Raw genomic sequence first — 22948 nt, 5'->3', positions numbered from 1 at the left:
CATAACTAAAGGATCTGGAAGACAGAAATGCCATCTAATAACAACATCTATGTTGGTTTTACACAGGACAAACACAGAGGCTGAGAAGACCAACACAGAGACAGGTCGGTTGTGCACAGAAGTCTCCTGACTTCCTTCCTGGAGAATGCTTCATTTCTGGACTACCACTCAAATAACAGCATTAAGAAGGCAGCACAGACCCTTAGCCTTCCTACAGAAGCTTCTTCATGAAGTGGATTGTGGTTAGTAGAGAATCAGAGTGGGTCAAAGTGCAGAGTAAGTGACCGCAGAAGGCTCAGCCCTAGATGGTCATCTATCACTCCCCATCCCGAAGCTCAAGCAATACTGCAGAAGAGGGCATGGAAAGAATGTAAGAGCCACAGGTCAAGAAGGACTGCTTCAAATCAGTGTTTTCTGGACAGGAAGGACTGCTGCACTCACAACAGCTGTGGGTGCCTGCGAGAGACCTGCGGGAGACGGAGCCAGTCAACATTCCGGCACTGTTGGAGAGGGGCTCGTAAGTCCATGCCCCAGCTGAGGGGCTAGTGGCAGTTGATGGGTCCTGGTGAAGGGACCACCACTTTTCTTCAGGGGTATGCCCTCTGGTAGGTTGCACATGCTCCAGGGGGTGGCCCCACACCCATGCATATGCAGTCAGCAATAACTGGGAGAAAAAATGACCTGAAATCAGGAAGGTAATAGTGTCGGGGGGCTCTGGGAAGATTTGTAGGATGCGGCTGCAGATGATCAAAATACATTGTATACATCTATGGCATTCTCAAAGAATAAATAAAAATATTATAATAATAAAAAGAAAGGTAGCACAAATCACAGCGTTTTCTTTTTATTAAAGAATGCGTCATTCCCTTTCCAGTTATCTTATGGCGCTGGCAGAATGTAAGCTTTGTCCCCTTCCAGGCAGAATCCAACCTAATTCATCTGAGGACTCGGGGACAGGCTGATAGGGAGCAGAGAGGAGACCATCTTCTCGTGAACACCCAGGCGTGCACATTCGGACTGTATCTCATTGTATCTCAACCCACTGAGCTCCAAATAGCCGGTCACTTTTAGAGTTTGGATTGATCCTAATTTTTATGTTCAGTAGTAACATGCAGTAAGACACCTGGCTATGAAACACGCATAAATATTATCTTAATATGATCTAAGACAGCAGAAACATTTGGGAAGGCATGGCAGGAGAGAGTCCGTTTTTGCCATTCACTGGGCTAGTAAACAGGAGTGTCTAAGAAACATCACCAAGATAATCACAGGTTTTACTTAGTCACTTTAAAGAATTCGCCAAAACCATGAAACATTTCAAAATTAAATTCTTCTTGGAATCTGGGGAAACCAGTTCTTCCATCACCACGAGCATCAGTTCCAGGGTTCCGATGGCCTCTTCGGGGACACTGACAAAGCTGATGCCCAGTCTCCGGATGGAGAGGAAGGGTAACCTCAACATGATGTAAGATCATGGCCAAGCACAAAGTGAAGCTGGAGGAAGTCTTCACTATACTAAGGTTACGTTCCTGACCTTCCGAGGACTGGCAGCATCAAAGGAAACCTGTGGACGACTTGCTGGGCCTGGCTGATGTTTATCACGTTCCTGGTAATGAAAGTAGAGGGTCAGTGTGCTCAGTAGATGAGCCCGCTGTCTAGTGCTCACCTGGGAAGCAAGCCCCACTCCCGGGAGGATAAAGTAGAGTGGAGACGAGTGTTCTGTCCTTCTTTATCTTCAGCACCACATACCCTAGGTCCTTTTCAAGCCCAAAGAGCAAGCTGATTCCAAGAGTCTAATGCCTGTTCTTAGGAAAGCGGCTTACAGATGCAAAGATTCCCTATTTGTTTTGTGCTTCAATTTTCCTATGGAAGTTCTTGCTTTGCCAGTTTTTTTTTTTTTTTTTTTTTTAATTTTTCCTTGTAAGGTTTTTTTTTTCCCCTTTTTTTTTTTTGTTTAAATTTTCCTATGGAAGTTCTTGCTTTGCCAGTTTTTTTTTTTTTTTTTTTTTTAAGAAAACATAAGATATTTTGGACTTCTTCAAATAACATGCATTCCTTCTAAAAGCAAGAACCCAATGAAGAACTGAGTGGAAATAAACCGCCCACACATCTCAGCAGTGTGTGACGCTGACTCCTGTCAGGAGAAGCACATCTTGGCAATTCACATAATTCACATTCCCAAACAAGCTCTGGGCTCCTCCTCCTCAGGGCCAGTGACTTTCTTCTAGAAGCACCCTACTAAAATGTAAGCAAGGTATAGTGACTTATAATCCCAGGACCAGGGAGACTGAGGCGGGAGGTTCATGAATTCAAAACCATCCTGAGCTACACAGTGAGACCCTGTCTCAAAAACAAAACAGACATGGGCAACCCATTTCCCCTGCCCTGAAGGTTAGCAGGTCACATTCCTGAGCCACTGAGTGCTCCGAGCATCTTAAATAATGTAGCTGAGCAGGATGAATTATTCACAATGCGATGGAACATTAGTGAGTCTTGAGTGGGCATAGAATCGGGCTGGCAAGAGGCTTTCATTTACCAACTAACAGGGGAAAGTCAGTGTGGTGGATGGAGCTGTCTGCACCACGGTCTCTCAGGACAGAGCCTTCTGCTGCGAGTACACTGGAGTTTTTTGCAGTCGTTTGCTTCTGTTTGCACTGCTGGGTTGCACAAATGTACTTCTGCTTTCTAAATTTATCAGGGGTTTATTTTGGTCTATCTCAACAGGAGGAATGGCTTAGCAGGTAAGGCGTAATCCAGGTTATGAAGCAGTCGCGTGCTTGAATGGTAAAGAGACAGAACTGCTGAAAACAACCAAAAAAATAATCGACCAACAGAAAGTGAAGTTCCCAGAAGAGGAGAGGACAGGATGGCTATTTGTGTTAAATATTCATCTAGGTCAACACATTTCCAAACCCCCATGGTCCCATACCAAAATAAAGAGAACTGGCCTTTCCCATGAGCTGATTGTGCTTTGCAGTAAAAATGTCTGTCCTAAGATGTTTCAGCTACATCACACCTGAGCTCACACTGCTGCCCCAACAGAAGGTCTCCCCTAGAAGGCAATGGCAAGGTTTCAAACCCTAACCTTACCCTCCATCCTGACAGAAGCCAGGGGGGAAGAGGTGCCATGCTTAGTATGTGTCCATTTTGAAAATCAATCTCTTTTTTTTTATTTTCTTCTCATTCCTCTAACAATGTAATAATGCATGAACTCAGCTCTGCAGCCTGAAATCCTATTTATTCTTGCCCACACTGATGCAGCGGGCCTTAGAATCCATCTGAAACAGGAAAGGTTATTTTAAAAAGGTGCTCTGTATGGATGGCAGAGTGGTTCATCCTCTCATGACCTTACACTTGGCATTGGTCACTGTACCTACCCCCAGACACATCTCAAACTCTCCTTGTGATACATGAATCTTAGTGCGGTGCTTGAGGCAGCCTGGGCAGACTCCTAGAACCTAGAGATGATGCTGCCCTAGAAACAGGCTACCCGTGTCCACAAAAACCCATCCTCCAAGCAGAGCCCCTGGGGAATGTGATAAAAATACCAATTCTTTGACTGGATCCAGAGATTCCAGTCCAGAGAGTCTAGGAAAACCCCAAGAGTTTAGCACTCTAACAAGTGTCCCATGGACCAGAGAGATGGTTTGCAGGTTAAAGGACCTGACAATGAAGCCTGACTTCAACTCCCCAGGATCCACAGGGTAGAAAAAGGCAACCAATTCCCACAAGTTTTCCTCTGACATCCACATGTGTGCTGTGGCAAGCATGGCAGAGAGAGAGAGGAGAGAGAGGGAGAGAGAGAAAGAGAGAGAGAGAGAGAGAGAGAGAGGAGAAGGAGGGAGGGAAGGAAGGAAGGAAGGAAGGAAGGAAGGAAGGAAGGAAGGAAGGAAGGAAGGAAGGAAGGAGGGAAAAATTTCTTAAGTACCCCCAATTGTTTCTGTTCTGAGATGCCATCAGAACATAATGACACAGGTTTCTATAGGGCCAGGTGTGATCAAGTATCCTTTAGGAATTCAAGCATCCAACATTCAGAAATACAGCCCAGGTCTCTACCAGGGTGTGGCATGAATCAAGACCAAACATCTCTCAGAGTCAAAATTTTAAAAATTAAAAAAATAAAACTCCTGGGAGACAGAGGCAGGCAGAGCTCAGTAAGATCGAGGCCAGCCTGGTCTACATAGCAAGTTCCAGATCAGCTATGACTACAGGGAGACCCTGTCTCAAAAAGTTCAAAAACAAAAACCTCCAATGTTCAGGGAGTGGGCTGAGAAGACTGGGCAGGAAGGAACTCAGGGAGCACAGGACTAAGTGTTCTGGGAACCCAGGTCCCACCCCATTGACAGAACCCAGCATCTTCTGTCAGCCTGACCATGGAAGCCCTGTCCATCCTGAGGCTTCTGACCATAGTGACTGGCCTGTGAGCAAACCTCCAGCCACCACCTGTCCCCTGGGTCACTGAAAGCACCACAACATGACTGAGGGCTCAACACCAAAGCATCACCCTGCACCTCAGCTTGCACTTCTCCATGGCAGCTTAGGCTCTAGCATTCTGGACCTTGACTTGAAGGTCATGGAAGAGGCAGGAATTATGGGAGCCTGGTGCATTCATAGATAGGGTTGCCTAACCCTTCCTAAAATATCAAAATTCCAGTCTCCTGTAGAGTGACTCCTGGGCATAGGCTATAATTAGAATCATGTCACATGACATAGGATGAAGACACATGTGTAGAGGCTCCTGCCAGCCTAGAGGTATAGACATAGGTGTGCAGAACTCAGAGGCACTGAAAAGCCAGGGCGCCAAGGGAAGGCCTCTGAATAACCCAGAAGTACTGCTGCTTTTCATGGTGCTGGTGCCGTACACAGCCCTGAGTTGAGGGTCAGGCTCGGTGTCTGGACCCTTCTATTGATGGAAGAGTCTACACGATGATTCTGGGAAGAGGGAGACAGTGTGGGCACCATCAACCCCAGAGAAACCTCCCCGGGGTAGGTGAAGACACTGAAAGTCATGGGATTCTGAGCAAATGGTCGTTACCGCACAGCCTCTGGGCAGGTGAAGTTCGAAAGGAGGCAAGCTGGGGTTTGATGACACCCCCCCACCCCTGCTCTTCCCTTTCCCCACCCCTGCTTCCCATCTGACTGGAACTGTGCTGGTTAGTTCTAAATGACAACATGACACCATCTAGAATCATGTGGGAAGAGTCACAATTGAGGGATTATCCATCTAAATCAAACTGGCTTGTGAGAATATCTGTGGGGGGTTGTCTTGTTTGTTAATTGATGTAGGAAAACCCAGCCCACTATGGACAGTACCATTCCCTAGGCTGAGCCCCGTACTGCACCAGTAAAGAAATCTAGCAAGCGAGTAAGCAGGTCGCACGGGTACATTCGTTTCTCTCTACTCTTGACCGTGGATGTGATGTGACCAGCTGCACTGTTCCTGCCCTGACTTCCACTCAGTGATGGACTGTGATATAGAATCATAAGCCAAATAAAACCTTTCCTCCCCTGTGTTAATTTTGGTCCAGATGTTTATCGCAGCAACAGAAACAGACCTAGAACAGGAACAAAGTACCTTTACACTCAGCCACTATCAGAACCCCATCAAGTTGTTTCTAAAAGAGGGCTGCTCAGATGCCTCTCCAACCGCCTAAACTGGGCAGGATACTTAGGCCACATTCATGAATGGCTGTTTCCTGAGCACCTGGGAAAACCTGTAGACCGTGTGTCACTGGGTCATCAGGTTGCCAGGGGAGCCAAGGTCCTGGCACAAGCAGAAAGCAAGGGCTGGTGCTTGGCAGTTGCTGTGTTGTTTACAGAACCAAGCTCAGCCTGCTCCAAGGCCTATTAGCACCAAGCAGGAGGCCCTGCAGCTGGTGACACACCCCGTGTCTCTATGGACAGGCCATTTAAATGGCCTAGTGAGCTCCAGGCAACCAAGACTGGGCGAGTACTGGCTGCAGGCTGCCTTGAAGGTGGAGAGCTCAGTTTAGTGCTTAGGATTTTCAGGCTACTAGCTGAGGGGGACTTTTTGCAAAACAATGCCGTCTGTAGTCAACAACCCAGAACTCCAACAAACCAGCTTCTCAAGCAGGAGACAGGCTGGGAACCAGTCCAGCATTGAGCCTGAGGGATGTGTGTGCACAGACATACCCAGGGGCAGCGTGAGGGGGCCTAGGACAAATTGGAGTCACACCGAGGCTGCAGAGGGGAGGTTGAACAGACAGTGGAGGACTCAGCACCTCTCTTGCCCTTCCGCGAGAAAAGACCAGTGCAGAATGGAAGAGGGCTGGAGGAAGAAAGATGCAAAGGACAGTGTCCTTACAGACCAAAGAGCTCAGAGAACAATGCCCATCGCCCTGCTCAGCAAATACCCCAGAAGAGGCTGGACTGACGGACCTGGGAGGCAGGAAGCTTTACAAAAAAACTCTCTGGGATAAGGGTCACCTTGGCCACTTCTGTCTTACCTACTGTCACCACTCTGGTAGCTCTCACATGGCCAGGTGACCTCACTAAGGCATATGTCCTCTTCTGACCAAGGACAAGGGAACTGTCCCACCGGGCTGCAGTCCTTCCCTCGAGTACCCCTTTGGCTCAGTGCCTCCCAGGAAGTTCAGCTGGTAGGACATCTGCACCCAAGGTTGCCAAATGTCCACCCTATGATTAAGCTCAGGCTGACCTCTTCAAGGTCATACTTTTCCAAAAGTCCCCCACCAGAAATAGAAAGAGCCAGCTACTTAATAACCCCATGCAGATTCCAGTCAGCAGTGCTGGACAGCTTCAGTTGTCAACTCGACACACCCAGGTAGAGGGCACCTCAACTGAGGAGCTGTCTCCATTGGATGGGGCCACGTCTATGGGGCATTTCCTTGATTGTTGAGTGATGTGCCCACTGTGGGTGGTGTCACCCGGTGCAGTGGGTCCTCTGTTGCATAAGAAAGCAAGCTGAGCACAGGCCAGAGAAGCAAGCCAGTAAGCAGTGTTCCTCCATGGTCTGTGCTCCAGGTTCCTGCCCTGACATCCTGCCCTGACTTGCCTCAGTGAGGGACTCTGACCTAGGAGATGTAAGAGGAAATAAACCCTTTCCTCCCCAAGTGGTTTGGTCACAGTGTTTATCACAGCAATAGACAGTAACTAGGACACTGTGCAAAGACGGTTCATCTCGCTGGGGTCTGAGTTGTGTCTTAAGGACCGTCGCGCTCCTTGTTGAGATGTTCAGCACCCCTTGAAGGCTTGTAAAACCCTCAGGAAATGCAGTCACCACCCTCAAGTTCAGTACCTTGGCCTCTGCCTTTTTCCTTCCGACCAATAGATCACTGAACTGGTTATGTTTTAGAAGCAGAAATCTCTTAATTTGTCTCCCCGTGTATTTTCAAACAGCACCTCAGGCTTTAAAAAGCATCACCCAGACTTCTGCTGTTGCTTTCCAGTCCAGTGTCCAAACACCTAGAGTTCCCATTTTCCTTATTTATACTAGATGTGTTTCAAAGGAAATTATCAGACAGGACCCTCCTTCTGTCTGATAATTTGAGTCTCCACCTAGGAAAACACTTGGATTTGTCTACTGGAAACTCTTAACAGAAAAAGGTACCCAGAGCGAAGCTGGGGAGGGAAGGGCTTGGGATATCCATGTAGGATGATTAATCCTCACTGTCCACATGGCTGGATTTGGAATCGCCTAGGAGACAGGCCTCTGAGCATGTCTATAAGGGTATTTCTAGAGATATTTAACTGAGAAGGGAAGGCCTACCCCAAATGTGGGTAACACCATCTCATGAGCTGGGGTCCTAAACTGAATAAAAAGGAGAAAGTCACCAAGCACCAGCATTCATCTCTCTCTGCTTCCTTACCACAGACAAGAGGTCACCAGCTACCCCACACCTCTGTTGCCTTGTCTTACCCACCACAATGAACTGTACTCCCAAACCATGACCCCTTCCTTCCTTAAGGTGCTGTTGCCTGGTATTTCATTATAGCAAAAGTAACTAATGCTCCATACTTAGAGCTGTGTGGAAGGGAGCCCCTCAGCCAGCTGTGTCCTTTGTCAGCCTGAGACCTCACCCAGGTTGGGACACACAACATCCCTCACGGCCTGCCCATCACTCCTTTTAACAGCTACCATTGGGTCAACGGACCAGTGCTTCTAAAGAAAACCCAGCTCTTTTCTGGTCTTCCCCCTTGACCCACCTCCCAGTTCCAGATCCATCCAAAGATACGTGTGCCAAGATGTGCTTTGGTGGAAGGAACTGACCTCCCCCGCTATCCTGTCACTTGGCCTGAGGAAGTAGTTAGAAGTTGCACTGGAAGCTACTAATCTGTCAGTGAGGCCCATCTGCACGTGGGCCACAGCCCATGTGTCATCACACCTGGCTCCCTGTGAGGTCTTCCAGCTACATGACTAGGCCCCAGTCCAAGTCCCCTCCTCCCTTCCAGTGACTGTCAGAGTGCTCCCTCTTCCCTTCAAGCCTGAAAGGCTAACATCACTGGCAAGATACATGTAGGCAGCTGAATCCCAAAGGCAGGAAAGAATATTACAGCCTGGAGCTGGAAATTTAAGTAAATAGAAGTTTCCAAAGAGACTGAGCAGGGGCCACAGCGGTAAAGCACCACGACTGCAGCTTAATAGCAGTTAGTACACAGAGCAGACCCAGGACCATCCCATCCAGGGTGCACTGGGAAATCTAACCTGTGCAGCCAGCTTCCCCAAAAGGGACCTCACAGCAGAATCACCTTGAAATACTTCCCACTGGACCTCTGTACTTGTACATGCTGGATATATGTTTTTCCTGATAAGATTTCAGATATAAAACTTTTTATTTTCTGCATATTAACACTAATTCATACATGCATGATAACCAGTGCAGACTCTGTATCAGGAAATGAACATATTACGTTCTCATTCGTCCCTGTTGACAGTTTTAACTGTCCTATGAAAGGACAATGTCTATCAAAACACTGCTAGCAACCTTCTAGGTCTACAGCACATGGCTCTCCCTGAAACTCCAGACTTCTACATCCAACTGTACACTGTGTCTCCCCGTGGACACCTAGTGGAGACCTCAGATATGCTCTAAGTCAAGGTTGTTCTTTCTCCACAAATCCACTCTACCCACAACAATCTCTAACACAAACTCCAGCCTCCAAGTGGTACTGGTTATATCCCTGACCAAGGACTCTTTTTCTCTTTGCAAATTCTACTCCCAACAGGCTCTTCCCAGCTCTCAAGCTCACGGCCACAGACCTCACAAACACAGCAAACCACACATCCTCTGTCCTGCCCTTCAAACCCAGCATCCTTGTGGGAGCCAAAGGGCCCAGGATCCAAGTATAGATGTGTATCATGTAAATGTGCCCAGTACCCAGGACAGTAGAGCTGAAGTAGGTCCTTCAGCCTTTTCTAAGTGAAAACAAAGGGCCAGTTACATGTTGCTCATGACTTTGTTGGCTTGGGTGACTATGTCCCCAGTCAAGGCACATCCTTCCAAAACTTCCAAAAAGGTATCAGACTACAGGTCTACGGCATCAGACTGGCCTTACAGCCACTGCTACAAGAAGACCACTCTCAACCCCATTCCTTATAGACTGTCCGCCGAATATGGAGGTGAAGAAAGGAGACCTTCTTCCATCATGAATATGCAAAATGCACCTACCACAAGATAAGTCTTTTCTTTTCTTTTGATGTTTTTAGCCTCAACTGGTCTGAAACTCACTATGTAGACCAGGCTGATCTTGAACTCACAAAGATCTGCCTGCCTCTGCCTCCTGAGTGCTAGGATTAAAGGCTTGTGCCACTATGCCCGGCAAGGTAAAGATTTTTAAATGGCACACACACACACACACACAAATATATATATATCCAAAATAGTCCACATCACCTGATGAGGAAGGCCACTGCTATTGCTATGTTGGTCCAGGATGCTGACTTTGTGGGATTTAGGAGGGAGAGAAGCAATTTCTGCAAAAGAAGAATGATTTTAGGGTAACAAATGATAAAAATCCAAGTTATATATTCTAACAATTAATTAGGATTAATAAGGAAACGTTCTCCCCTATGCAGGACTCATGCCATAAAATAATCTTTAGCCATTAGTGCAGTTTAGATCTTGAATGTCCTTCAAGGACATTGTATTAAAGATCTGCTTCCATTAGAAGGAGATTGATCCTCTAAAAGGTGGAAACTAATGGGAAGAAGTCGGGTCAGAGGAAGGGTGGTCTCAAAGGGGATGTTGGGACCCTGGCCTTTTCCTGTCTCTGTTGTTGCTTCCTGACACCATGAGGTGAGCACCTTGGCCCCACTACTTACCACGCCATGATGCCCTGCTTACCGCAGAGCCAAAAGCAATGGGACCAGAACCTCAGAAATCACGAGCCAAGATAAACCTGTTATCCTTTCACAAGTCGCTTAACTCACCAGGGAAGGAAAGCTGACTGACACAACCATAGATTTTTTTTCCCCCCTTAACATTACATAATTTTAGAACTTTATGTTCTGCGTGCGTGCAATAAAAATATGGAAAACTGACTTGAAATCAGTTCCTTTCTTAACACATTGGTTTTATTTAGACACAAGAAGTCCATGGCTTAAGTAAATCTTTATGGTTAAACCGACTCCTAGAATATTCCTAATTCTAGCTCTTCTCAAGTACTGACTGCTACCAATGGCTAAGTTACTGTGTTTGAGAAGCTGTTGCTAGCCAGCCCACCTTCCAGCACCTTCCAAGTTTTTCTACCGCCCTGCCTGCTACTTACGTGCAGTCCTTGCTCCGTCAGAACTGAACCCATAGTTTTCTCTTCCACTTTTTAGCTTTGTCTCGGGAACTGCTTTGCTTGTCTTCATGTTTGCAGATTTCCTAAAATTAGATCATTTTACAACGGTGAATACTAACGGTGCTGGAGGCCTGGTCTGTGTGGTCACACTCAGAGCCTTAGGTACAGAACTCACAGGAAGCTACAACTCAGTCCTGGCCTCTGCTCAGCAGATGTAGACAATCTGTGTATTCTCACATTCCCATGACGGGGAGAGATGGGCTTTATCAGGGCAGGTGCATAGACTGTGCTCCCCAGTGCGTTCTTAATTCCCAGAAATCCCTGACTAAATAAAGCAGGGGTCAGTAACCCTTGGCCCCTGAGCCAAACCCAACCCACCCCCTGTTGTGAACAACTGGAGCACAGTAGTTCTACAGGGCACAGGCACACCTGCCTGCGACGGACCAGCCCAGGCCGGAGCAGTTCAGTCCGACGGGAGCAGGGTCCCCGAAAGAGTGGACAAGGATTTGGCGAATGACAAACAGACAAACACATGGGAGTTTCGTGAAGGTCTGAGTGTATTTTTGTAGCTGTAGGGCTCAGATTATATATTGTAGAATTATATGGTTACATTAATAAGCCATTTTTTGTGGTTAATCTTTTTTAAGAATTCTGATTTCAGAAACAAAAGTGAAACACAGGTTGATCAAAATGTATTGTCAGAGTACGCTGTTATCTTAACAAGCACCAGCTAGTGCTAAACAGAAAGTTTCTCTTTTTTATTTTGGTGAGTTTACATTGGAAACTTTTTTATATTCTGTGGTTACACAGTGAGATGACCTCAAACCAATATGTGCTTTCAATATTAGCTCTATAATCATTAGTATTTTTATTTGAATTTCAGGTGATTTACAATACTGTTGCTTTATATTTGTTTTTTTTTTCCTGTTTATTATACAGTCCCAAACCCCAAGCAGTATTAGTATTTTATTCTAATCCTGTAGTTTTTATGAAATCCTTTCAAGTATGGGACTTATAAATATAATTATCCCATCTTTTTTTTCCAAGAAATAAACACATTCTTTAATTGTCTCCGTATGCTCTCCTTTTGTTTCTTACTAAGCGGGCACCAAGGTGGCCTAGATCTGGCAAGTCTGTCCATGAATTTTAATGAATACCGAGAAATCCTTTTTCCTCCTATATTAACCCATATACCCCCTTCCTTATCATAGGCTCCTGTAAAAGGCAGTGGTTCATCCGTAGGTTCTGGAATTTTATACATACTTTCTTTCCCTTTCGGTGGATGCCATAATCTACCTCCTGCCAAAACCTAAGCCGGACCAAAATTAGTCATAACAGTTGGTGGTCACTTTCTTTTTCTTCTAGTACCAGAATTAGGGTCTTTTCTCTGACTTGTCTGTCCTGTAAGAAATACATCATCTTTAGGACTTTCCAGCATTAGCTCTGCTTGTTTTATTCTGTCCATGATATTCCATGACTGATTGTTTCCAGCAGCTTCTATTACAGCTTTAAGCAGTAAAGGTGCATCAGGAGACAAGGTCATCTGAGGAAACCGAGTTCCTAGGACCTTATCCTCAACATCAAGGTTTTGATCAAAAGGCAAGCCCTGAAGCCAAACCAAGGACACCAAGTCCTCTCCATGTCCCCTAGATACCCATAAAAGTATGACAGTCATAAAGATAATAGCAAGCAAAATACAGCCAAGTACACTGAAGATCTTTGCACTGCCAGTTCCAAGAGGCAACCTTCCTTGAAGTTTCAGCCTCAACCGCGGAGGATCTCATGCGGGCTCCATTGGAGATGGCGTGACATTTCTTCCCTTTTTATTTTTTAAATGAATTTTGTGTACTTCTCAGCATAGAGAAGAGATAGAGGTGAAGATCAGTCTGAAGATGACTGGAAGCAGAAAAAGAATAAGTAGAATGACTCCAACAATTATCCCTATAGTAATTAAATTGTGCATCCAATTAAAAGGATTGAGAGACTGAATATTATCCCTTAAGGATTGCGCTAGAATTCCTATGCCTTCATCATCCAAATGAGCTTTACTTACTGAAGTTATTTCTTTTTGTAAATCTTTCATATCATGTGATATCTCCGTATTTTTTCATATTTTTAACAAATGATTTTTGGTAGCATTTCAATTTAAGGACGAATTGTATTGTAATGGAGTTACACAAATAAACTTAAAACTTGCATGACATTTTGTGGAGAGCTGTACCTTTAAATTTTGTACTTCCTGTCCTAGAGCTAGCACTACTTCCTCTAAAGCGTTTAATCTCATATCTAACTTTTGATTAATATTATATTGATCCGCTAATGCTAAAGAAATATTTTTATTGAGATCATTTACAAAATGTGCCATTCTGGCTTCTTCCACCAAAGCTACAGTAGAAACAGTAAGTGAGGTCAAAATGGCGATCAATGCACCTGTACCCAATGTCAAAGCAGCTACAAATCTCTTGGGTCTAACAAGCTCATTAAGATTTTTCAAAGTTTGTAAAGCGGAATTATCGTACCAAGGATTTTCCTCAAGGTCGCCTGGAAGCATAACAAAACTTGGTCTCTTTAAGAGTACTATTACAGAATAATCTTTGTCTAATGCAGAAGTGAGACAATTTGTAAAAACACAATCGGTACAATTTATACGGTGTGATTTTCCATAATTGGTTATGCTGATATTATTAGGTTTTCCTGCCAATATCCCATAAGGATAATTAATACACGCTCTTTCCCCACTGAGGTGGACATGTTTTCTTTTGGTTTCCTGAGCAGCAACACGTTCGCCGCAGCAAAAAGCCAGAAGAGACTCGGAAAAATGCCTGTTCTATTATGCTTAGGCGAGTGGGTCACATAGACAGGCGCCACCCATCCTGGTGTATGCCATCTTTTGACTGGCTCTCCCAAAGTATTAGGAATAAATCCATTAAATGTCTCTGTTTTATTTCTTAAATATTTAGCATAATTATAATTAGGATTTGGTATAGAGAAATCATAAATAGAATCTTTAGACCCTAGAGGCTGATGTTTAGATATTTTAGAAGAAAACCCACAATTTAGCCATTTTGGATAAGTATTAAAGGAATTTTAAAATTGATTTTTATTATGATATTTTTGAAGACAGTTTTTTAAAGGCATGTCAGTATTAGGACCTAAAAAGGTTTTATTATAGGTGTGATACCCCATGATATTCCATGACTAATTATTTCTAACAGCTTCTATTATAGCTTTAAGCAGTAAAAATACATCAAAAGACAAGGTCATCTAAAAAAATCCAAGTTCCTAGGACCTTATCCTCAACATCAAGGTTTTAATCGAAAGACAAGCCCTAAAGCCAAACCAAGGACACCAAGTCCTCTCCATGTCCCCTAAATACCCATAAAAAAATAACAGTCATAAAAATAATAACAAACAAAATACAGCCAAGTACACTGAAGATTCTTTCCCTCTCGGTGCCTGCCATAATCTACCTCCTGCCAAAACATAAGCCAGGCCAAAATTAGTCATAACAGTTGGTGGTAACTTTCTTTTTCTCCTAATACCAGAATTAGAGTCTTTTCCCTGAATTGCCCGTCCTTTAGGAAATACATCATCTTTAGGACTTCCTAACATTAGCTCTGCTTGTTCTATTCTGTCCATGATATTCCATGACTGATTATTTCTAGCAGCTTCTATTATAGCTTTGAGCAGTAAAGGTGCATCAGGAGACAAGGTCATCTGAGGAAACTGAGTTCCTAGATACCCATAAAAGAATGACAGTCATAAAAATAATAGTAAGCAAAATACAGCCAAGTACACTGAAGATCTTTGCACTGCCAGTTCCAAGAGGCAACCTTCCTTGAAGTTTCAGCCCCAACCCACGGAAAATCGCACACAGGCTCCATTAAAAATGGCGTGACACCTGCCCACCTCCAGATTATCCAGTGATGCTTCAGTGTTACAACAGAACAGAGTGACTGTGGCAAAGAGCCAACGGCTGGCAAGGCCCAAAGTATTTACTATGCAGTCCTTTATACAAACAGCGGACCAGCCCCTGAAACAGAGTGAAGGTTGCTGCAGCTTCCTGGGGAAACAAAGACGAGCAGTGGACGGTCAGAGAATTTAAAATGCTCACACTCCTAAGAATTTCTCCTAAGGAAGTAAGCACAAAATCTACCTGAAAGATGGCTCATACATGAGCCATGTATAAACAGAAAAACAGCAGACACTCCAGTGGCCAACATACATGAAGGATTTCTACGCTATGTGTGAAACTTTGATGGACCAGAGGTCTCGTGTGCTCCCAGGAACAGTGGACACTGGAACAGCTCTTGGATAACAGTTAGCTCAGTCCAAAGCCAGACATCCGCCAACCCTGTGCCCTGCCCTCACTGCTAGGAATACGGAACAGAGCACTGAGCAGGCTGGCTCCTCCACAGGGTCCACAGGGACTCAGGAGAACACCGGAGAATGGGATTCCATTGGCCTGTAACAACCCAAGCCCCGTATAAAGCTAAGGGAGAAAGTAAATCTCACAGACGGCCAGAATATGGCATTGTATCATCAGAAACTTCCATCTGCAGGCCACGGTGTGCAACAGCCTCACTTCAGAAAGCTCAGGAAGGCAGGTGTGTTTGAATGCACATGTGTGATGTGTCCATCACTAGTTACAAATTTTGGCAGCCACAGCCCCGGCACAGGTGCCTAAGAACATCACTTGTGTGCATTTTCTACACTTACACTTGTGAATGAAAATGTCAAGAAGGCTTTTATCTTTTGAAACAGATCTATACTGATAATTTTACTGCTATAGATATAGAATCATTTGTTTTTTGAGCAGAAAAGACAGAGAATAAAGCCGTATGTATACCCATTTGTAAAGCTAAATAAAGAAAACCACCTGAAAAAAGAAACTACTAAACAAAGCAAAGGCGATATTTATTAGGCAAGTGTTTGCTAGCAGAATAGTCTTCAGAATAGTGTCACATAAAGAGAGCAAACTGGGGCCAGGTGTGGTGGCACACACCTTTAATCCCAGCACCGGGAAGCAGAGGTAGGTGGATTTCTGCGAGTTCAAGGCCAGCCTGGTCTACATAGCGAGTTCCAGGCCAGCTGGAGCTACAGGGAGACCCTGTCTCAAAAAGACAAAAAAAAAAGAACAGAACAAAACAAACAAAAAAGAGCGAAGTGGGACTAGACAGATGCTCAGTGGTTAGAGCACTGGCTGCTCTTGCAGAGGACCTGGGTTTGGTTCCCAGCATCCACATGGCAGCTAACAACCATCTGTAACTCCAGTTCCAAGGAATCTGAAGCCTTCTTCTGACCTCCTCAGGCACTGCACAACATGACTGCACTTACATACATGCAGGCAATACACATTAAATAAAAATAAATTAAAAACACATTAAAAAAGAGTAAACTATGGGATAATGATTATTATGGTCCAGGTAGTACAAAATGTCTTTGTGCACCCATCTCTGTTTATACACATGGACACACGTGCATATAAGTACACACAAACAACAGAACTGTGGGTGATTAACACTGTTTCTCACACACACAGAACTACGGGGACTAACATTGTTTCTCACACCCATGTTTAAGTTTTTCTACACTGAAGTCTATAAGAAAATTCACATGGTTATTTCAATACAAAAATTGTAAGTGGCTGGAGTTGACATGGACAGAGGGGATGGAAATACAGAGGCTATGGTCAGCCAGTGAGCCTTCCACCGTGCCTCCAAGGCAAGGCAAGCTGGTCTGATACAGGAGCTCCGTACAGATGAAGGTCCTGGCCGACTGACCATCCCAGGGTCCACCAGGGAAATGTTGACAATGTCACTCACCTCTGCCTCAGTACTATCAGTCACAACATGGAAAAGTGGAGAACAACTCAGTAAGAGCAAAACCTCTACAAAGCTTAGAACAGCACTTAGCACGTATGCTAAGGAGTGTGTGTGCATGCGCACGTGTGTGCGTGTGTGTGTGTGTGTGTGTGTGAGAGAGAGAGAGAGAGATTTTAGTTCTGATGTTCCGGCTACCACTGTTGCTGCATCACACCTGTTGGTATTTACCATCCATTTTCCTAAGTACCTCTGAGTGTCTTTACTGTGCTTTGAGACCCGCCACAGCCTTGAGAACAGAAGCAAAGACCAAAGACTGTGGCACCAGCAACAATGGTCAGTCCAGGAATTCGGACTATGACCCCCTGGTTATCACAATCAAGAGAAATGCTAGACCTTACCAGGGTCTGTTTCCCTCCTCTTCCCTCAGGGCAAGTCAGGCCCCAAAGAGCTATTTCCAGACTGTTGTGTGATGCTGTCCTCAGAATGCAGCTGCCTATGTCAGAACCTCATTCTTACCAAGGCTGGAGGGAGACTGGAGAGAGCCTGCCCCCAGAACTGTAGGTGTTCCTCCTTGGCACTGAGTGAAGTGAAAGGGAGCTCAGCATTTGAGTCTTTAGAAACATTGTATCTAATAAGTAATGACCATGGCAGGGTGTGACCACAGAATACCTTGGCTAAACCCTGCACCTGAAACACCCTGGGTGCCTCCGTGACTGAGGGGCCCTGGGCTTAGTCAGCTTCAAAGCGCTTGCAGCCACTTCCGGGTAGTGCGGGAAGGAGAGGAATTTTTCAGCCCTGACCTCCCAGTTCCTGGAACCGTCAGCAGACACTGCCTAATTTATCCACCCGAGCAACACCACCTGCCTTACAGGCATCTTCCTGGCTTGACTCTGTTCTCCAATGGCCCTCAAGACCCAATACAACCTCTGCCCATGTCCCCAGCCTTGACCCAAAGCAGGAGGGAAAACAGTCACCAACAGTCCCAGTGCACTGTGTCCTCTCGTGGGGAGAGTTGCAAATGCCAATTGCTTGGAGATCCTTCATTTCCCGAGCGAGCCCAAGCAATCGGGGTGGATGGTTCTACACACCTGTATTCATCTCCATTATTCTACAGCCAAGGCCGTCCTATGAGCTTGTGATGGGTATATGTTTCTCAGAGCATCTATTTTCAGTACTTAATTTTGAGTAACAAAAATCCTCAAATCCTACACTTCTACACTTGAGTATTACTATAGCTACTTGGTTTTGTTTGGCCAAAAAGCTAATGTGGTTTTAAACTTACCTTATTTCATTTTGATAACTAGATTCTGTGAGAGAGAGAGAGAGAGAGAGAGAGAGAGAGAGAGAGAGAATACCATTAGAAAAATGAGGATAGTTATTCTAAAAATAAAATCTCATTGATTTTATTGACTCCCTGATTTCAATAAGCCTCACATGAGGACTTTATCCACTAAGTATTAAAAATGACCCTGCACCAAATTATTAAATGGCTCCTAAGGCTAAGGGGAATTCATCATAAGAAAAATTAATAGTCCTTAGGTAGGAGATAGTGGATCCCCTTAAGTACCTAGTGGCTGTTGATTGAATTTGACAAGCTGGGTTGCCGAAGTAGCATACCCAGAAGGCCCTGGATTTACCAAGCCAGCAGTTATCCATTAGTTGTTCCCTGTGTACCAGGCCATCAGAACCTTACAAGGCATCACCTCATTTAATTATTACAATAGCCAGGGGGGACTAGCGTCACTGTGTTTCAACAGAGGAGATGCTATTATGCAAAGACATCCAATTTCTTTAATGCTAAGATCCATTTCCAATCAAGTTCATATGTACCAGTGGTGTCAGTTTCTATCACTGTGTCATAACACACACACACACACACACACACACACACACACACACACACACAGAGCTGTCGCTCCACAGCTGTTGTTTCCCAACACCAGACTCTTGAACCAGAGGGAATCCAGAATTTGAAGCTATGATAGTCCACACAGCAAGTTCCCAGAGTCTGTGCAGAATCCATGTTCCTCACAACTCTGCTTTCCTAAGCAGGTCTTCCAAATAACAAGCTTTGCTGAGGTCTAGAAAATATCCACTTTCCTTGTTTTTTAGGTAACAGTCTCACTTCTTTCCAATTCTAATAACATCATCTGAGTCACATCTCAAACTAAACTTAAGAACAATTTTGTTTGCCTTGCAAGGGACTTGAGCCTGTCTCTGCAGACGTCCTGCAGTGTTGGGGCAAGCCACATGCTCCCACTGAGGTGGGGGAGAGGAAGGGTGTCAAGTCTCTCTCTCCACACTGCCATCCCAAGACCCCTAGGTAGACTGAGTCAGACCCTCAGCCGTTTTCAGTCAGTCATCAGTTAACCAGAGGCATACAGAGAAAACACTTTTGAAGGAAAAATATTTAATATATTTTAAGCATTGAAGTAATCAAGCAGAGAAAATTCAGAAGCCCATTGACTTTCACATTTATGCTAAAATGTAGCATAATTTCACTGTAGCCACACCTGACCAGTGGCGCAGGGTGAGTACTGTAAGTGGGTCGTAGAGGGTCTCTATTCACAGCTCTAACCTACACTTGTTGCAAACAAAAGGGAGAAAAAAAGAAAACAGCTCATCCTTACATGGGCTTTTAATATCAAACTTACATAAAGATAAAATCTAGGATGGAGCACTGAAATGTTTTAATATTTTATTTATTATTTTTATTTTATGTGTATGAGTGTATTGCCTGCATGTATATAAGTGCACTTGTGTTGTGCAGTGCCCGAGGAGGTTAGAAGAGGGCGTCAGATTCCCTGGAACTGGAGTTACACATGGTTTTTAGCTGCCATGTGGGTGCTGGGAATCGTACCTGGGTCCTCTGCAAGGGCAGCCAGTGCTCTTAACTGCCGAGTCATCTCTCCAGCCCCTAGAAATATGTTTTGAGACAGAGTCTTGCTATGTAACCAGCCCTGTAACTCACTATGGTAGCCCAGGCTGGCCTCAAAATTGTGGCAATCCTCCTGCCTCAGCTTCCCAAGTGCTGGGATTATAGGCAAGAGTCACTACACCTGGCTCAGAGGATCTAATACATATTTTAAATTCTCATAACCAATCTATAGGATGGCACTTCATCTCATTTGTAGACAAGTAACCTGAAAATCACCCTAAGCTATACAGATCAGTTCCCACCAACCTTCTTACAAAGTCAGCAGGGGCAGACAGGGGCCCAAGAGAAGCAGAATCTCCAGACAATGGGATTTCTCCACCTGCTCCCAATGCATCAAAATAACCATCTGAAGGCTCTGCCCAAGCCTTGGAACCTCCTCAAAGGACACAGGAAACATGTCAACAGTTCTCACTTAAAGTCCAATATGTGAGTATCATCTCTTTAGCATGAGCGATGCCCAGGCAAAACCAAATTCCCATCTCATCCAGGTGGACAGGATGTTACTATTTTTTGATTCCTACTTTCCAATTCTCCCCGGTCACAAACCTAATCCATGGAGGAGCTACAGCTAGCTCACTGCCCTAATTAAGGCTAGACTGTGTGATATACATAGACTGCCTCACGGAGAGATTTTCTGTGGAGAGCAGTCAGCATATGGAGCCTGATCAGACGGCAGCCAGTACTCGCAGAATTAGGAATGTGAGTCAAGTGACGTCACCCAAACATTGAATCTCTGCTCTTAAGAAAACAATCGAACTGTAGAAAGCATCCAAATCAGCGAGAGGAAGACAAGGAGAGGCACAGATTCAGCACTTGGAAAGTGTGTGAGCTGTGCTGTAGTGGACACACGCGCAGGTGTCCCTCTGACATTCTGATGTCATTTCCTCTCACTTTTCCTTAGCTATTCACCCAGGAGTCAGAGCACTGGAGCGCATGATGATTCCATTTTTGGTGTTCTAAGGAACCCCCACACTGTCTTCCATGACATTTGTACCTGTTTACACTCCCACCATGGTGTGCAAGCGTTCCCCTGCCAACTCTTCTTATCTCTGACTTGGTGATGACAGCCACTTCACCATGGGTGCTGTGACACCTCGTTATAGTGAAGCGCCTTTTGAACAAGTGGATAAGCCCATTCACCTCAACTTCTTGTCCCCCAAATCTAAAACAATATATAAATTTATATGGGAAAAAATACCCTTTTTTTCTCTCCCAGAGACACAACAGCAGCAGAATATTATGATGAGAACTATGATCAGGATCAGGAGTAACGACAGGGACACAGCCAGGAGAACGATGGCCCAGGTCGGCAGTGACGAGTCTGCCCTGTCAACGCTGTCTACAAGGGCAAAAAAGAGAGAGAGATCAGCCATGTTTGCACTTGTTAGGATCAAGGCTTCTGCTCAGCTCTAACCTGTCTCATGTGTTCAATAAGTATTCAGCCTGCTACAGCAGGGCACCCCTCCTGTGTGTTTAAGAACTCAGGACGCCGCAGGGTCTTCCATCCCAATGTTTATGGCTGCCAACATGTCGTGTAACTCAGTCCCAGGTATCACTGTGTTGCCGCCTCCCACATACATTCCAGAGAAATGCATAAGGCTGGGCCCACAAGGCAGCTCCCAAGGTTGGATACTTGCTATCATGTTCAAACTCCATGTATCAAGGAGTAAGAATTATGACCAGACCAGAGAAGGGTGGGTTCTGGCGTCTATGTCCCCAAGCTTTGTAATTCCAGAACCCAAAGGAAATCAGAGCACCCTGTGGGAAGGCCACTTCCCAAGGACCTTGGGTGCGTAGTTTCCCCAAGACCCCACCAACACCCAGCACACAGTGCTCTTCAGTCACACTTTCCGTGGTCCTTCAGGCACGGCTGCCGGCGTCCACCTTCGCCTCTTGTTCTAACCGGTAGGCATTAGGTTAGGAAAGGTGAGGCAGACCCCGCAGGAGATGGAACAGAAGTGGGGAAGGAAGGGGAGTGAGGGGAAGTCAGCTTGTTTTGTTTTGGTTTTTAGCCACATCTTAGAACTGATTCAAATTTTAATTAAAATTGTGTGTAAATATTCAGCTCCTTGGTTGCACTGGCTACATTTCAAGTGCGCAGTTACGACATACGTAGAACATTGCCATCGTCCCTGAAAGTCCTGCTGGGTGGCATAGTGGTTATCTGGTGGGAATTACATGCTGACTCCAAAACAGCCCTCAAGAGCACTGTCCACTTCCTGTCCAACCATGAATCGCACGGAAGGCAAACCACAGACAGCCACGCTAACCTGGCAAATTGTGCATTGCTATTCAACAAGGTCTGCCACCCAACCCAATAGATCGCACTGTAAACAGAGTGGAGGCTGGTCACTAAAAACTTAAAATAATAGACTTCCTCTATTATTTTAACACAAGGTTTGCTTTGGAACAAGGGGCTAGAGTTGAAAAATCACTCTTAGGTGCTCCCCCCCTTAGAGTCTTTCCTTGAAAATGTATCCAGCAATTGTGATTTGCTGCTCCTTTGCCAATGTGAGGTGGTCAGCATAAGGATGGGAAAGTTTAGAGATAATCACTCATGCCCTGGTCTCTACAATCAACTTCCTTGACATTGAGTCAAGGGCAAGCAAGGATCCAACTGCATAAGAATCCACACATGAGGCTGGGACAATTGCTCAGTGGTTAGAGCACCTGCTGTGCTTGTAGCAGACCAGAGTTTGGCACCCATGTCCAACAGCTCACAACCACTGTAAGGCCAGTTCCAGGGGATCCAATGCCCTCTTCTGACCTCCATGGGCAATACACTCACACACAACACAAATCCATACTCAGACATATACACACAATTAAATATAAGAATAAATCTTTTCTAGAAAGAGTCAGGATTATCTGGGAACTAACCAGGGAACTCTGTGCTATGAGAAATTATATGATAGAAAAAGTACTTGTTTTTGCCCTTCCTGTCATACTTTTCTGAATTGCCTATATTTCTTTTTGCTTCCTTAGAGGAAATTAGATGTTGGGTAATAGTAGCAGGTTTTTTTTTTAACACCTTAAATTTACTATCATTTGAAATATCTTAGAAATCAACTTCCATTTCTTAATTATCTTCTATTGTCTGACCCACACCTAGTTCAAGGTCAAGGATTGTGTATTATTTTTATTATACCCAAGTACTTACTAGTCATATAAATACTGGAACTTACTAGTCATGATAGATGATAAAGCGATAGACAGGTGGGTAAGTAGATAGATGGATGGGTAGATGGATTTTAAAAACTGGGTGTATAGATAGATGGATAGAAGGAGAAATGGATGGATGGATGGATGGATGGACAGAAAGATTGATTAAAAGGCTGAATTCTTGATTGCCTTTCCATAGAGAAGTCTGCACGGAGCAGTCAGCTACACTGAGCCACACCTATACCACAGCTTTCTC

At 44.9% G+C, this 22948-nt stretch overlaps 1 protein-coding gene across 7 annotated transcripts in view; it reads right to left on the bottom strand.

Annotated features, from left to right (window-relative positions):
• The window catches only part of Igsf5 (immunoglobulin superfamily member 5), a 59177-nt gene that overhangs the window by 6199 nt on the left and 30030 nt on the right, over positions 1-22948 (bottom strand). For 4 of the 7 annotated variants that reach the window (XM_029560534.1, XM_029560537.1, XM_029560535.1 and 1 more), the window contains 4 exons: positions 20729-20869; positions 17875-17899; positions 10750-10850; positions 9876-9955 (listed from right to left, as the gene is read on the bottom strand). In XM_029560534.1, the coding sequence (XP_029416394.1) occupies positions 9876-9955; positions 10750-10850; positions 17875-17899; positions 20729-20869 (347 nt within the window). Of the gene's footprint in view, positions 1-828; positions 1607-9875; positions 9956-10749; positions 10851-11306; positions 12664-17874; positions 17900-20728; positions 20870-22948 lie in introns of those variants that run through there. The other 3 variants (XM_008826922.3, XM_008826920.3, XM_029560538.1) reach the window with 2 other exon arrangements.

The sequence above is a fragment of the Nannospalax galili genome, unplaced genomic scaffold (assembly GCF_000622305.1).
Source record: "Nannospalax galili isolate Female #2095 unplaced genomic scaffold, S.galili_v1.0 scaffold192, whole genome shotgun sequence".
NCBI lineage: Eukaryota > Metazoa > Chordata > Mammalia > Rodentia > Spalacidae > Nannospalax > Nannospalax galili.
This window is presented reverse-complemented; position numbering and strand designations above follow the sequence as displayed.